Genomic DNA, 17,907 nt, shown 5'->3' with positions numbered 1-17,907 from the left:
AAACGTACGTTCCCGATCAGCTATTAGCTGAATGGTTTATCAAATCCTTACTTCTTACAATCACGGAAGATGTGGCAAAGGGGGGAGTCGTAACAGAAGAGCAAGTCATCGCTCGTGCGCAATATCTGGACTTGGTCTATACTCAGTCTGGCACGCTCTACGACAAAATACCTGACGCCCCTAGACTGGAATTCTCAATTCCTCCTCCTCCTAAATCGAACAATGACTCTCATGCCATCGATGGCGTGATTGGTGCGACAGACACGAAATCGACAAAGGCTACATCTAAAAAGGCCCGTAAGATTTCCAGTCAAAATGCAAATGAGGAACTTCTTGCCTCGGAAGTAAATGCCGTGTCGACTGACAAGGGCAAACAACTGAAGCAACCAGGGGGCAAGAAGAAAAAGAAAGGGAGAAAAAGGAAACCCCCTGCGGGGTGTCATATATGCGATGAGGATCATTGGATGAGAGATTGTCCACATATAGCTGAAGTTAAGAAACTCATTAAGAGTTCAAAAACCTCATCTGTATTGACTGATCCGTTTCCAAGCCCAGTTACCAAACTGGTTGCTAATCAAAATGCTTCTCGATCCCAAGTGCTTATGTTGTCTATCTCAAAGCAAAAAAATGATGCTTTGGCAAGGAATAAAGATTACAGGAATCCACAGGTGTCGAATAACAAGGCTAATGAACAACCTAGTAGTTCGACAACAACTTTGACCAAAGTTGTGCCACCCATCATTCATGAACAAATGATAAAGTCGCCAAAGAGAGTAGTGCACAAATCAACATTTAATCCTCGTGCAAAAATAGCACAGAATTATAATATAATAGAGGACCTGGCCCAATCGCCGTCTGCTATGTCGACATTTGAGGTACCACAAAATTGCCTCTCCCAAGAGCAAGCTTTATTATCAGCAATAGGTGGGATTGACCCAATGGATTCCAATCTTGTGACCTTTAATCATAAAGGATATGACCCTCAGTTACCAGCTCAACTAGCTTTACTTATTCGATTGAAAGCCCTCAACAAAACTGTTCATCGAACAATTATTGATGAGGGGGCATCTACATGCATTATGTCGATGAGTTGCTGGAAAACTTTAGGATCTCCAACCTTGTCGCAATCTTCGACGACATTAAAAGCATTTGATGGATGGACATATACCCCATATGGTATTCTAAATAACTTGAAAGTTGAACTAGGAGGGAAAACAATAGAAATTGATGTTGAAGTAATCGACGGAAACCTTGATTACAACATCCTATTGGGAAGACCCTGGATATATGCCATGGCCGCAGTTGTGTCGACCTACTTCAGGAAGATTGCATTTCTCTTCCAAGGAGGAATTACAATCGTTGACCAACAAACATTTCTCCCCAACAGTTCACAAGTTACGGGAAGCATTCCAATGATCCATGGAAGCAATCATTCGCTCCAAAATATCGGAGTAGGTATCCTAAAAGACCCTGCCTTAATGGGTACTTTTGCCCTACCGCCTCCGAATAATCTGGCGGAAGTGGCCACAGTGGAATATGAAACCTTCTATATCTAATGGATTTGGACTCCGAGGACGGTTCTTATCTCGTCTCAACCTCGTTAAAAAATGAAACAAGGAGTCATGAGGATAGTTCTTTTACTGTGTCAACCTCATTAAAAAATGAAACAAATCCCCTTTTCAAATCTCAAAGGTAAACCTTCATTCCAACCACCGAGTTGAATGCAATGAAGCTTGGGGGGCATGCACCTCGTTTTGCGTTATTATGCTGGGGGCATACAAACTCATCATCGAGCAGTTTTAGCACATAGTTCATGCTCGTCAAAAAATAAACATAAGATTGAGCAAATGTTTCAACCCGCGTTTAAGCTCGTTAAAAAATGAACTATCCTCCGGTAAATAACCACTGTGAATGTAACATTATCAGCCATTAAAGCCTTGGTCGTGTTTGCACCGTCACCTCCACTTTTCCATTGGCCGATCGTTCACCTCCATATGATTGTTTACCCATTTTGAGGAACAGCTGCGAAGAGTGATTTCACTAGCCATCCTTGTGACACTGCCATGATTGGAAAATTCCAACCCGTACCTGGAATCGGCTGCTAACCCGTTTTATCACTCGTTCCTCAAAAGACGAGTCTTCTTTAAGCTCTTTTCATATGACTCGTAAAATATGAAAAGATTGCCGAGTTTTGGCCTTCCAGCTCGTTAAAGCGACCGGAAGAGCTATCCCTCCTCTAGATTTTAATCTTTTTGGACCTGAGGGATTATTGCACAAAAAGATCGAGCGCTTGTTTTGTTCGGCTTGTTAAAACTATCGAAAACTCATCCCTTCTGTATTGTTTTATACTTTTTCGGACTTAAGGGATTAGATGACGAAAAAGGACTTTTGGAGTTGACTTTACGTACCTTTTCAGACTCTCTAAAAATGAAAAGGACCGAGTTATCCTTGTCATTAGACTCGTTAAAAGCATTAAATAGCGACAAACTTGTCTTTAGACGAGAACGAGTTTCACTATCGCTAGGCTCGTTAAACATAGCGATGGGCTTGCCCGAAGGGCAAGTTATAGAACAAGCATATGTTATCCTCCTCAAGCTTGACAAAAATAAAGAGGTACTGGTCAGCAATGACTGGGGAAAAATTGGGAGAAACTCAAGAAAACTTTGATGGTAGCAAGTCGCTCTTGAACATGACACTTTTCCTCCGTATCACAATCGGGTTGGGTTGTTTCATTCACCGGTCACATCACCATGGTCTCGCCATACCATCCATATTTGGGGTAATGCTACTGATCCATCGCATAAGTGTCGCCATATGTTCAAGAGAAGTCGTTCAGAGAAGTCAACCGTGTCCCATCCACTGCCGTACATTATCCTTCATCCTTTCATGACCACCACCCTGAATCATATGTCATCAGATCGTTTTCACCTCCATCAAAATCATTAGCTCCGTTCCGTGTCATTGATGTGGGATTCATTAAGGCCCTCCTTTGACGGATCACTTCTTGTCGACATCAGCTCATTATCCAAGAAGTGGATCTAGGAACAACCCCTTCAGTACTTTGAAGCTTGCATGCCTCAATGGCAAGTTTCTCACTTCCGGCGACAGGTATACATCAATGACCTTCGACCGAAAGATTTTGCGTGGTGTTCGACGCCAAGTCCTTTATTCACACCACGTGAATTGTACTGCAGTACCTTGAGGGTCATTATCATTATCGGTGATTCCTCTCACGCTTGTTAACGGTTTACCTCATCGACCGGTAATCAAGCGATGTCTTTCCATGTTCGACTTCAGAACATTTCTCATATGGATCGACTTGTACTTAGAGTGAAGATCGAATGAGATTGAAGACCCCGGATCTAGTTTCATCCATCCGGGCTGCGATATATATTCAGGAAAGATAAAGACATTGACATGTACATCATTGCAGCAGATAATCATCCTATCCAAAGGATGATAATTTCATCAAAATTATCAGTCTACCATCAGACGATTGTCTGTTCTATGTACAGAAAAATGAATTTATAAAGCTGAGCATGGGAATGCCCGCCTCAGCTAGATCATGAAAGCAGTATGAAAAATAATGTATTGTATTGTATCTTATTACAGGTCTCCTCCCAGCATTGGATGAACTTCGGATCCTCCTGATAAAGCATTTCACCCGATAAACGACCTCATACTTTAGGGGGCAACTGTTATAGACATTTTTGTGCCTTACAACTATAAGCATGAAATTTCCATAATCTAAGGGATCCAAAGTCCCTAAACATGTTGTTCCTACCCCTAGAAGAACAAGGCTAACAAACCACAGCAATTCACAGAAGTTCTCCACCAGAAACTGCTCAAAAACAAGTCAATTCAGGATCAATTCAGAGGCTCCACTAGCTGTCTACGCTGAAATGCAAAGTATGCATTGGCTACCTGCACTGCAACGCAGGTAGAAGCACTACCAGGGTGCGTTGAGCGGGAATTGACAAATGGAAAGTTCATTCAACAAGGTGTCAAGACCCTGGAAGCTTCCAGAATCTTCCTCAATGACACTTGCCTCAGTGAATTTGACTAGTGATGAGTAAGAGGTTCTCAATCTCCAAGTGGAAGCAAGAACCTCCAAGTGGAAGCAAGAACTGAAAGAGGGAGAGGACACTAGTCAGATCTCAAGCTGACTCATCCTCTCTCCAAACATCTATATATGGATCTCTCCTCCATGAGATCTGGAGGCTGGAATTTTGTTATTGCAAAGAATTGCTATTGGTTTGAGGTTGGAATCATTGGGTGCTTAATGCTTTGAAGGAAGGTGAAGATAGGAATTTCATTTGCTGGGAAGGAGATGCTGGATTGGAGCCCTCTGGGTTGTATCTCTTCCTGAACCTTGTTATTCATCAATAAAGCTATCTTGGTTTCTCCTATATGCTGATGTGTCTTTGATGGATGGTTGCATTAGTATGTTTAATTTATTTCTAATCCTGAACTAGTTATGAATATGAATCTATGTCTTTGTGTAGTGTTCTCTTCTTGTGATCTTGGAGGAACCTGTTGAAGCTGGGCGAGCGAGAAGGCAAGTAGCTGGGAACTCTCAAAGAGAAGAGAAACCGGATCGAGGGACAAACGGAAGACACCGGTTAGTCCATCGATCTCTCTTCATTCTTAATTCATAAAGGAAGAATACTAGAATAGTTGTTTCTGTTTGTTGCTAAGGCACTGTCACACCTTAGGTGGATAGGATCGTCCTGCATAGGCATTTTTCCCCACAACACTACCAACCAAAAATTGCCAAGTATCACCTTCTACACATGCCAAGTGTCCTCATGGGATTGGCCCAAGTGCCATCCATACTGCTCAATCACCATGCTGATGTCACTGACCAGTCAAGTGCCATAGTGCCATGTGTCCAACTCTGATTGGTCAATTCGGTCCAGTCAACTTGCTGATGTCATTGCTCTGTCATTCTCTGTACTGCCAACTATACTTTCCACATCAACTATCGTACAGCCAACTTGACCTTCCATGTCAGCTGCCACACCTACAGCTATAATTGCCACGTTAGCACCACATCAGCTGACACAGAACCATATGGACTGCCACATCACCATACAGATTGACACATATCAAAATGTGACTGGTCCAACTCGATGCCAAAACTCTAAATTTGAGTGACAAATGTCAGCCTCTTGTGCTGCCATGTCACGTTGTTGATGTCATCAAACGTACTATCTTGTTGATGTCATCATCTTCCACGTGACCTACCATTGGGCACAAGAAGACATCATGTTAGTGTCATCATGCCACGTGTCTCCTTCCAACTAGTCGACATTGGCCCCTGCTGACGTCATGTTGACATAATCATCTGACACATCATTGTATGGATCCGCTACATCATTGTATGACTTGCATGTGTCTTCACCAAAATCTGTCACATGCCCAGTCCGTACAGTGCCATGTCACCTTTGTTGGACCCACTTTGATCTCTTTTGCACTTGCTCCCAAAACTTTGACTGCTCATATCTTTTTCATACATTTTTTTTTTTGCGTGTCGTTTGCATCATTGAATTCATCTTGATGAGATCTACAACCTGACGTTGGTTTCAAGATGATCCAATATATTTCATTTTTGAGATTTTCGGGAACAACTGTTGGCATTAGAATGATCATCTTGGTCTAAAAGCATGACTAGACATAACCATTTTGGTTTACAATATGACTAGACTCAATTGCAATTCAACAGACAAGATCCACCTGGATCATACCTCCCTACTAAAATAATTTTGGTCCACCAAAAGTTTATTACACAATGGAATTATTACATCAATCATTAATACTTAAATAGTCTAGACTCTATTACAGACTCAACTAGACTTACTGATGTGATTTCCATTTGACAAATCACTTTATTACAGACTCAATCACAATCAAACATAAGGAATGATATCTACCTAGTTCCAAGCAAGCAATCCATCTTTGGCTGATGAAGGCTTACAATCTTCCTTCTCAACTTCTCTTCCTTCCACCCATCCTCATTCTACTACTGCCAATTCTCGTGTTAGCATCATACGTGTGATCTATGAATGTTCTCTCAGTTTACATTGTGAACAAACTCTTTGTCCTAAGTCTATCGTGGTCGTCTTCTTGCTCGATCTCCCCAAGCTTCATTTTGACTGTGCTGAGTCTTCCTCTGAGTGTACTAAAGTCTTGCCCGAAATTTTCTTTACTCGCAATGTTGCATCACCCTTCCAAGGAATACTCCTTGTTCAACAAACCTTCTTATTGTAAACTTTCTGTTTCCAACATCCAACTACATAATGGGTATTACTTCCACAGAAATTACATGCATATGTCCTTTTAATGACCTCCATGACCAAATTTTGATAAGATGACTCACCTTCTGAGTCACTGCTGGAATGACTTATCTGCTTGCCTTTGTGATCTTGCATCTTCTTCGACATTTGTTCAGGATGCAATGACCAATAATGATATGCAATGTGACCTTTCTTTCCACAATAGTCACATACTGGTGAAATCCCAATCCTTCATATTGGTATCTCTCTTGGACTGATATTGGATAAAGTCTACCTTGGCCATGCTTGCCGAGGCCTTGAACTTGCTAATACCCCAATTTTTTCATCAACTTGATACCAATTCCTTTGGTATTTTTTTCAAATGTTCCAATCTCATGATCACTTGAAGAGTCTTCTTTATCCATTTCTGGATCAATATTTTAGGATGCTGATACATAAGAGAGATCCTTAGATGGTGAGGAAAAAGTTCCAATTGATTCTTCCACTGATTTATATTTTAGAGTAGCAGATGGATATGAAATTTCATCATCTGGCTGCTAATGAAATGGGTAAACATCATTATCTTCAACAATAACTAGACTTCTATCTAAGGGACTTCCCCTATTTCGAATTTCCTGCATGGCTTGGATTCTCACTTGCAATCTATGTTTATCTTCTTGCAATTCCCACAAATTTCGTCATAATTCAACATTCTCCTACCGATATTTCTAGTTAAACTCTTCTAGCTCCTGTAACTGAACTTGTTTCATGCCTTTTCCCTTTGCAAAATCAATCTGTAATACTTTACCAACGTAGGCTCTGATAACAGAATTTGATCTGAAAATAGATCGATTCGTCGCTATATATTTTGCAAGTATAAATTTTGGGTCTTCACATATGCATGGTTAAGTTTCAAAAGAACTTAAATATGAAACAAAAACATTTGAAACTCAAAATGACATAAATGAAAATACACAACTAGCTGATAACGGAGTTCACCCCTCCTGGGGTATGTCCACAATGGCTAGGCTTCTTTATTTCTCGGCTGCAAAATGAGTACATAAAAATTCTTTGTCTCATAGAATCAAGCTGATGGTGGAGTGGAACTGTTTCCCTTCAAGAAACGTTCTCCTTCAAGAACTCTCACTCGCAAACTGACTCATTATTAGAAATAAAATATGGTGCCAAAATAAAAAGGACCCTCTCTTTGAATGTGGCAATAGGTCCTTGTACTCAATCTGAGATAAAAAGCATAAATTTGACTGCTTCCCAACAAAAGTGTTGTCGTCGTATTTCTCAAAATAACATTGAGAAAATACTAAAAAATAAGTTGCTCCAATGAATAAACTGATGTAGCCACTACATCCAAAATGCGTCAAAACCCCTATCTAGGCTCTTGTAGCGCTCAAAAATACCTCCATATGGATTCAAAAAGAAAAAATTGTTTCTTGTGCAACTAGAACAAGGCTTGACTCTGCAAACCATTCAACAAAATGTGTTGTGGCCTAATGGCTGAGAACTCAGGATTTAAAGCCCCCGGTTGGGGGTTTGATCCACCATTTGCATGATTTTGTGTGATATATCGATGGTCGGTTGTGATATATATGATTTGGGTTGTTATATTATCGTGGGTGGAATGCACATACATTTTTTTAAATGATTTGGTGGCAGGGTCAACACACCTGCCACCCCACACCACACCATAAAATATCACATTGTTGACCCCACCACCCCACATCAAACCATAAAATATCACATTTGGTGTTGGTGCCATACCCTGCCACCATCTGATAACCATTTGTCTATGGCCCAAAACCTGTAACCATTAGCCCGCTCCACTGTCAGTGCATCAATATAACTCTTGGTGGAGGTACGATTGTAACATCTTATAACTGTCAGCTTATCCGTTATCCAATATCCTTTTAAAAATGTGGGGATATGGCAGAGCCACCAAATATGGCAGGCTCTTGCCATATCCCTTCCCCCCAAATGCGATATCCGTCAACTTTAAATAGCGCTTCTCCTCCATACTTATCAAGCGACACCCATGACCTAGTGGAAAGGCACGAGATTAGTTTTCGGCAGATCCGGGGTTTGATCCCCGAAGAGTGCAACCAACTTATAATTTTGATGCACAAAACAAAACTATATGGCCTCTCCTGATTGGGCCACATGGCGCCACAAAATTTTCTTAATCTCTACCAACCAAACACTACCAAGTGTCACCTTCTGAACATGCATAGTGTTTTCACGGGATTGGCCCACGTGCCATCCGTACTTCCTGCTCACCATGCTAACATCACTACCCAGTCAAGCACCATACTGCCATTTGTCCAACTCTGATTGGTCAACCTGATCTAGTCAACTTGCTGACCTCACTGCTCTGTCATCTGCCGTACTACTACTTGTACTTTCCATGTCAGCTACTGCATAGTTATTTATACCTACCACGTTAGGTACTGTACCTCAAGATGTACCTGCCACATCAACGCCACACTAGTTGACACAATACCATACAGGATACCATGTCACCATATGGATTGCCACTTGTCAAAATGTGACTGGTCTAACTTGATGCCAAAATTCCAAACTGAGCGACACATGTCAGCCTCTCATGCTACCATGTAACCTTGCTGATGTTATCAATCGTATTTTCGTGCTAACATCCTGACGTCATCATCTGCCACATCACTTGCCACTACGCACATGCTGACATCATGTTTATGTCATGTTGATGTCAACATCATGCCATGTGTCTCCTTCCAATTGGTACACATCAGCCCTTGTTAATATCATGCTGACATCATCATTTTACACGTCATTGTATGGATCCACCACATCATTGTACAGATGCCACGTGTCTTCACCAGAAGCTGCCAAATGTCCTGTCCATACAGTGCAATGTCACCTTTGTGGGACCCACTTTGACCTCTTTTGCACTTGGTCCAAAAAACATTTATTGTTCATGTCTTCTTCATACAGACTCCATTGTGTGTGTCATTTGCATCGTTGGATTCATCTCAACGAGCCTTACAATCTAATATTGGTTTCATGATGATATGAGATACTTCATTTTTTAGCTTTTCGGGATCAACTACTGGCATTAGAATGACCATCTTGGTTTAAAAACATGACTAGACATAACCATCTTGGTTTACAATATGACTAGACTCAATTACAATTCAAGTGGCAAGATCCACTTGGATTAACAACCCGGGACAACAAATAAGCAACCCAATTGCATATTTGAGGGATGTGAAGGAAACAATGTATTCATATATCCAATAAATTAAACAGTTGCTGGAGAAGATTTTTTGATCGATTACAACTTGAATCAAATATATACAAACATTACTATTATGGGGGCAATATGTAGCCTCTCAATAACGATTCTTACATTGTATGTTTATCATTTAGAAAAATAATAATCTTATGTAAATTTGTGACACTATTTTCAATTAGATTTGCAATTTGTCACCTTATCCTCCTCCTCCTTCTTCCTCATCTAGCAGAATTAAAACTATTATTAGCGAATACCCTAGGAAGATGAGTAGGAAGAACTGGAACATGAAGAAAAAGCAAGGGGGAAAACCTCCAACCTTTGAAAATCATGTTGGGGGCAAGCAATGGAAATATTTGATTTTTGAAAAGAAAGTATGCATGTTAAACTTTTCATCTAATGCTCGACTTAGTTAAAAAAATTTAAATTAGATATAACTGGGGCTTGACCAAGGCTAAATATGGAAACTTTTTGGAAGGAGTCCCTCCTTTTTCATGAATATACTATATTTTAGATGTTTTGGTTATTGAAAATTATCTACATCATTGAGCCACATTTGATAGGTTTTTGAGTTGGGTTTTCATTAGAATGCAATTTATAGTTTTCAATCTAATGGATTTTTTAAAATCCTTTCTTTTTTCCATAAATAACATCGCATGTATATCCTCTATTAGTGTTAAAATCATCAACATTATAGCTGGAGAAAATATCACCATATTCAATAACCTATATGTCTCTAGAATGAAACTTTGAACTACTAGAGTAGAGTATAATTATCCATTTTTAGGAAAGACCAAAGAGATTCTCAAAAAGATAAATATTTCAATCCATCTTTAAAGTCCCAAAATGAGTTTTTACTAGTGGAATTCCTTTCTAATATCTTTTACCTTTTCTATTTTTTCCAAGAAATTCCAACTAGAACATTGATTTTCTAACATCTTAGGGTCTAATGGCACCTTCAAAGTGTTTTCATCATTAATGGTTTTTTCATAATGAAACATTATACATATGCTAAAAATGTGAGTTCTAACCATTGAAAAATACACTTATAAAAATAAGTAGCTTGAAAAAATCTAAAAAATAGACTAAAGTAAGTATCATGAATGACGAATACTTGTTGTGTTGTTTTTATTTCTAAGAATAATATGGTGGTGTTGTGCTTATGAAAGAACTAGTTCCATGGTCTATCCTTGAGCTACCTCATTATATTCTAGCATTGATGGTGTTGACAATGTTGGGTACTGCCAACATACAGGGGATCTCCCTGATATTAGGTACAAATTAGACTTCACACTGTTTGGTGTAGGAGTCCCATTTGGAAATACAACCCGCCTTCCGTTTAATTAAAGGTTTGCCTTTGCTTAAGGAATTAGCACGAGAGAGAAGCGCACATGTGCTTTTGAATGAGTAAGAGAGTGTGCCTTGTGAATGTTCAGTTGTAGATGTATCAAGGTTATTTTACTGTAGGGGAGATAAAGTGAGCCTCTAAAAGAGAATTAATGGTACTAATCTAATGGAGACACACACACACACGTAGGCAAGAAAGACTTGTTTAGCATCAAGCAAAATAATTCACATAGATATAATGATTAAAATCATTATAACACATTTCCAACAATTTTATCACCAAAGTCACTTAAATAGTTCAATTACTTTAGTACATGTGAAAGACAACATCAATAATAAACATTAGAAGAGTATTATTAAAACATCCACAATCCATGCATGAAAATTTTCTACCCAAATGGCTTTAAGTATTAAGAAAAAGTTTCAAGATACATAAGTACAATGAACATCACTAGCTCCAATAGTGGAGCGTTAGAGCCACTACTTGCTCCCAAAAAAATACCATCTATATCTCTTTAATGTCTCATGGGAGAAGCCAAGGTTAAAAGTACATTGATTTAGTAATGAGGATCCTTTTATAGCTTGAGGAATGACCTTTCATATCCTTATGAATCTTTACTTTCATACTTCTAATGACCTTTGGACTTGTAGAACCCTTCGATTTCCAAATGAATTTTGGAATTACATATGACTCTAGGAATTACATGTCTTTTGAACTTCTATACATGGCTCTTTTGTCCACACATGACTGTTGGACTACTACTTCTTTATATTTACAATGATTACATGATTACATAATAACTTCCACATCATCATGTGATGAGGATATGATAAGTCACTATCATTGATGACTTGCACTTGTAGTGACTAATGACATGGAACCTTCAATAGGTGACATGGCTACCACTCATGTCTTTGCTCTTGCATGAAACTTCCGATAATTGATTTCTTCATCCTCCAAAGGGTATTTGATCTTACAGAGTCTTTGTAGATGCTTCGACTTCAATATTTCCATGTGTTATTTGTTTTCAAATTCTTACTTTGACTGCCCTATTTTCCTGATATTCTTCATGCATCCTTGCCATGTTGTTCTTGAAATACCTGCAACTGCAACCACTCATGGAAAGCAAACATAAACCTAAAAAATCTCCTATTCTAACATGTTTCATGCAACTTTGTTATTTATGTCTTAACAATGTGCATTAGAAAGGACAAGGAAACCTCTAGGTGTAAGGACACACTTCAAAAGGATGAATGGCTGAAGCGATTAAGCTTCATGTTAACTTTGGAAGGTCAGTGACAAATTCCAACCATGGGTCTAGATTCCTCTTTTCGAGAGGACCAATTTTGACTATTTAAGAACCTAATTTGGATAAGGGAAAGTGTACTTATGAAGAAATGCCCACATATGCACATTTGGATAGGTCACCTCTAACAGGAAATTGGCCACCCTTGGAAGCCTATAAATAAAAGTGACCTCAAGATCATTTGGACATCACCAAGCATCATCTTCTTCTCTTCTTCATTGATTGGTTCACACACGTCTTCAGGCTGAATCAAGGAAATAGGTTTGCATAGGTCTGAAAATAAAGGGTCCAAAGCTCACACGTGTTCTAGGGTTTTGGGTCTTAGTTGCAGGCTTGTTAAAGGAAATTTCCGGCTATAACCATAGGCTTGCAGGCTCAAGGGTGCGGTTGGAAGGTCTCAGCCACATGCACAACTCCTCCTCCATGCGGTTGGACTTTAGGGAAAAATTTGACATCTGAATATAGTTGACCGTAGACAAGAAAAGTTGTTATTGGGTTATTTTTCTAGATGATTTTTGTATTGGGCTCATTGTACTCTCTGTTGAAAATTTTATGACAATCTAATAGAATAATTTTCAGAAGGTTTTACCCCTTGTGGGGTTTTTCCCTGGTCTTTGACCAAACCTGGTATCTCTTGTTGATGTGTTGATTATCTCCTTTATCATTACATTTACTGTTCTATCTTCTGTTATTGTTGATGATTGGAAATACTAATTGTTATTGAAAAAATTTCTAAAATGGGCTGAAAGTGATTGAAACAACATAGTGAAGTGTGAAAATTAACATGGTATCAGAGCTAAGGTGAAGGACAAGCCCAAAAGGAGACAAGCATTGAAGCAATCATCTTTGGGAATTTGAAGGAGCCTATCTAATCAAGTCAAGATGCCTTCCTCTTTCTTCAAGGAACATTAGAAGTTTGGAGCCTCATCTAACTTTGTTGCATGGAAAATTAGGTTGGAGATCATAGATGACAACAATGATGTTTTGGAATACATTCAAGGAAAAGTGCCCGAGCCTCTGGAGAATGCTTCTGCTGCTGCCGAGAACAAGAAAAATAAAGGTGAGTTAAAAGCAAAGAAAATTATAGCTGATGGTTTATTTGCAACATTGGAAATTTGAGAAAGTCTAAGGACATGTATCATAAGATAACTGACATGTAAGAAGTCACCAATTTTAATGAAATCATCTCCTTAAAAGATCAACTCAAAGACATGAATATGAACAAGGGAGAGTCTATGAAATCTTACATTATGAAGAAGACCATCATCCTCAAAAGAAGTCAAGATACTCCAGGTATGAAAGTAATGCTGGCAAACAATCTGAATATGTTTTATTTCTGCCCTTACTAGTTCCTCTCCTTCAGATTTGTGCGATAGTTGGTTGGTTGATAGTGGGGCCACTCATCATTTCTATGGGTATAACGAAGTTCTCTCTAATTTGGTAGAGAGGGAGTAAAATTTGAAAATTATTCTTGGAGACAACTCCACTCATCCCATGAAAGGATTTGGGTTCATCAAATTTCATTTGGACTCTAGGGAATCTATTATGCTCCATGATGTGATGTATGTGCCAGGATTGAACAAGAATTTGGTATCAATATATTCTTTGGAAGAAAAAGGGATGAGATTTTCTTTCATCATGGCAAAGGTTCTTAGTTTGCCCATTGGATAACCTATGAGAGATGCATTCACATTGGGATTGAGATTTGAAGGAATCTACAGGGTTACTGGAAGACCTCTTCTAGCATTGGTCCATGAGACATCATCTAACTGAACATGGCACCGAAGAGTGGCCCATTTACATTATGATTCACTTACAAAATTGAAGAAATTGTTTTATGGTATTCCCGATGTTTAAGCCCAACATGATGGAGTGTGTCCAGGTTGTGCTAGTGGAAAGAAGACAAGGGGACCATTCCCCTTTAGTGAGAATAAGACAAATGACATCCTCCATCTCATTCATTTCGACTTATGTGGTTTGATGCTCGTACATTCTATTGGTGGCCATATTTATTACAACACCTTTCTTGATCACTTCTCAAGAAATATTTGGATATATTAGTTGAAGCATAAGGATGAAGGCTTCAAAATGTTCAAAGAATTCAAAGTTTTGATCGAAAATTAAAAAAGGAAGAAAATCAATATATTCAGGTCTGACAGTGGTGGAGAGTAGATTTCGAATGAGTTCATTGATTTTTTCAAGAAGGAGGGTATCAAGAAAGAGATAATTGTGCCCTATACTCCCGAGTAAAGTGGAGTAACTGAAAAAATAACGGGTCTATTGTAGAAGCCACTTGTGCCATGCTCCATGATCAAAAGTTGCCAAAATTCCTTTGGGAAGAAGGAATGAATGCTGCTATATATGTTCAAAATAGGGTGCCTCTTCAAGAATTAGACAAAAAGACCCCCGAAGAAGTGTTTACAGGTGTCAAGCCTAATGTTAGCCATCTTCGTATCTTTGGATGTCCCATATATTTCCATGTGCCAAAGGATAAAAGAAACAAGCTAGAAACCACAAGAAGAAAAGTTACGTTTGTTGGATATTGTGAAAATTCTAAAGATTTTAGAATATTTATTCCTAGTCAAAGGAAGGTTTAAATTAGTAGGGATGTAATGTTCGATGAAGATGCTACCCTTGGAAAGGCAAGGGACCTTTCTCTAACTCCTACTGAGAAGAATAATGATGATATGGATATTTTAGATGGTCCTTTCGTTCCTGAATCTGAAACCAACATTGTCGATGATCCCATGAAACCTATGGATCCCTTAGATCCTCCTCCAAGTGATCCTTTTTCCAGGAAGAGGCAACTTTAGATCTGTGACACATTGCAGGATAATGAAATACAAGCTCCCATTTGAACATTTAGAGAAATCAACAAGCCATTCAGGTACCAGGGATATGTTGAAACCATAAGTACTATGATACAAGCCGAAACTTCCACCTTTGAAGAATCCGTGAAAGATCAAGTTTGTAAGGATGTTATGACCGAAGAATATGAATCAATCATGAAGAATGATGTATGGAATGTTGTGCCAAGACCGAAGGGGAAATCCGTGGTGAATTTAAAGTGGTTATTCAAGATCAAAAATGGAGTTTATGGAAGCATTGAGAAATATAAATCGAGGTTCGTGGCCTAAGGATTCTCCCAGAAAGAGGGAGAATATTATGACAATATATTTTCACCTGTGGCTTGATATATATCCATTCATTCAATAGTTACTCTTGCCGCAAATCAAGGACGGAGTCTACATCAGATGGATGTGAAGACAACATTCCTCCATGGCATGTTACATGAAGAAGTGTACGTTGAGAAACCATATGGATTTGAAGTAGAGGATCAAAAGACACATGTTTGCAGGTTGAAGAAGGTACCATATGGTTTGAAGCAAGCCCCTGGAGCATTATACGCCCGCATAGACAATTATTTGGTGAAGTTAGGATTCACAAGAAGCAATGCCGATCCCAACGTCTACTTCAAGGTAGTCCAAGGTATGTTGTTGATATTGGTTTTATATGTTGATGATCTATTCTTGATAAGAAGTGAGCCCCTAATGATAGAGTGTAAGAGGGAGCTAGACTCTGTATTTGAGATGAAGGAACTTGGACTCATGCACTACTTTCTAGGCCTTGAGGTGTGGCAAAGGCTTGGTGAGATTTCATTTTCACAAGGAAAATATTTCATGAAGATATTGCACCAATGGAAACGAATTTCAAGAAGTTATGTGGAAAATATGCAGGACCCAATTTGGAAAATCCATCTAAGTATATAAAATTGATTGGGGCTTTGATGTTCTTAGTTAACACCCATCTAAGCATATGCTATGCAGTGAACACATTGAGTCAATTCATGACCTAGCCTCTCCATGCACATTGGGTCACTAGAAAACATATTTTGAGATATTTGCATAGTAGGATCACCCTTGGTATGATATATACTGCAGAAGATGTTCAAATTTATGGATATACTGATGTTGATTGGGAAGGAAATGTTATCAACAAGAAGAGTACGTCTGGAAGTTGTTTTAGTGTTGAATATGCCATGATATCTTGGATGAGTAGGAAGCAGAAGTCCGTAGCATTGAGTACCATCGTGGTAGAGTACATTGCCGCTAGCGTGGCTAACTACGAAGAAATTTGGTTGAGGAAGCTCTTTGGAGAGATATTTGAGCAGGTTCTAAACACCACAATGATATTTTGTGATAACAAGACTGGGATCCATCTGGTAGAGAATCCTATATTTCATGACAAGTCCAAGCACATTGAGATTTGATATCATTACATTCGAGACATGGTGCTAAGAGGAGATGTTAGACTCCATCATATATCGAAAAATAAGCATATTTTAGATATTCTTCCCAAGGATTTTCCGAAAGGGAATTTCTTGGTCTTTAGAGAGAAGTTTGGCCTAATGGATGTGACCCCTCCTGATAATGGGCATCACTGATCGAGAACACCAAGCCAACTCTTCCCCTCCTATCTGAGCTCCCAGGGTGTGGAATTGAGATGGAGAGCTCTTGGGGTTGAGGGACCTCTAGAAAATAGGGTCATATATGTTGCTCCCCTATTTGTTACCCATAGGGTTGGAGATGTCGCTACCATATATTGGTATTTGTAGAGTATACCCTAGTTGGCATCATATCCACAATATAGTCTTGCTGGGACTACGCTCCCCATCTGACCAACGGGTTGAGAGTGTACTTGGGGGTGTTTAACCTAAGCTGATTATGATGCAGTTGTTTTACCACGTGAATCTTGAATGTAATTGTTACAAAGATCAGTGGGTAATATGATGGGTTGAGGTGTTCTCCCCTATATCACCTATTGCTCGATATGGGATTGCAGATGTTTAGCTCCCCCGTGAGATTCTGGGTTGAGATGTGCTCCCCAATGTAGTTTCAAGTTGATATGTGATCCATCATATTATTTTTGGATTGAGATGTGCTCTATGATATTATAGAGGGTGGTATCTAATTCTCCTTGATTCTTATTCTTTATATTTGAGAATGTTTCAGCGGATAGAGTTGAGCAGAGATGGGACATGATATGACAACATGATACACTTGACATGATGCAGTTGGAATTTCTCCCTCGCTAAGAGGTAGTGTTAGTATTTTCATCTCAATGACAAATTCGAATTATGGGTCTAGATTCCTCTTTTCTAGAGGACCAATTTTTCACTATTAAAGTGCTTAATTTGGTAAGGGAAAGTGTACTTATGAAGAAAATCACACATATGCACATTTGGATAGGTCACCCCTAACAGGAAATTGGCCACCCTTGGAAGCTCGTTAAAGGAAATTTTTGACTATAACCATAGGCTAGTAGGCTCAAGAGTGCCTTTGGAAGGTCTCAACCACCTAAAAAACTCCTCCATGTGGTTGGGCTCTAGGGAAAAATTTAACATTTGATCGCAGTTGACCATAGATAAGAAAAGTTGTCTCTGATATATATTGATGCTAGGAACATATTTCTGAATTTTATTGGGTTATTTTCTGGATGAATTTTGTATTGGGCTCATTGTAATCTCTACTGAACATTTTATGACAATCTAATATAAGGAGAATTTTCAAAGGGTTTGCCCCCTTGTGGGGTTTTTCCCTAGTCTTTGACCAAACCTGGTGTCTCTTGTTGATGTGTTGATTGTGTGCTTTATCATTGCATTTACTATAATTATATCTTCAATTATTGTTGATGATTG

At 38.9% G+C, this 17,907-nt stretch overlaps 1 protein-coding gene across 1 annotated transcript; it reads left to right on the top strand.

The window, feature by feature from the left end:
- The first annotated feature begins 16,134 nt into the window (after positions 1-16,134).
- On the top strand, positions 16,135-16,479 carry LOC149141972 (secreted RxLR effector protein 161-like). Its single transcript, XM_089451371.1, has one exon. The coding sequence runs from the start codon at positions 16,135-16,137 to the stop codon at positions 16,477-16,479; it is 345 nt and encodes a 114-aa protein (XP_089307497.1).
- Positions 16,480-17,907: the final 1,428 nt, after the last annotated feature.

This window comes from Pinus tabuliformis, chromosome X, assembly GCF_031772625.1.
Source record: "Pinus tabuliformis cultivar Carrire ecotype Pingquan chromosome X, CPIR1, whole genome shotgun sequence".
NCBI classification, from domain to species: domain Eukaryota; kingdom Viridiplantae; phylum Streptophyta; class Pinopsida; order Pinales; family Pinaceae; genus Pinus; species Pinus tabuliformis.
Note: the sequence above shows the minus strand (reverse complement) of the source record. Positions and strands in the feature narration are given on the sequence as shown.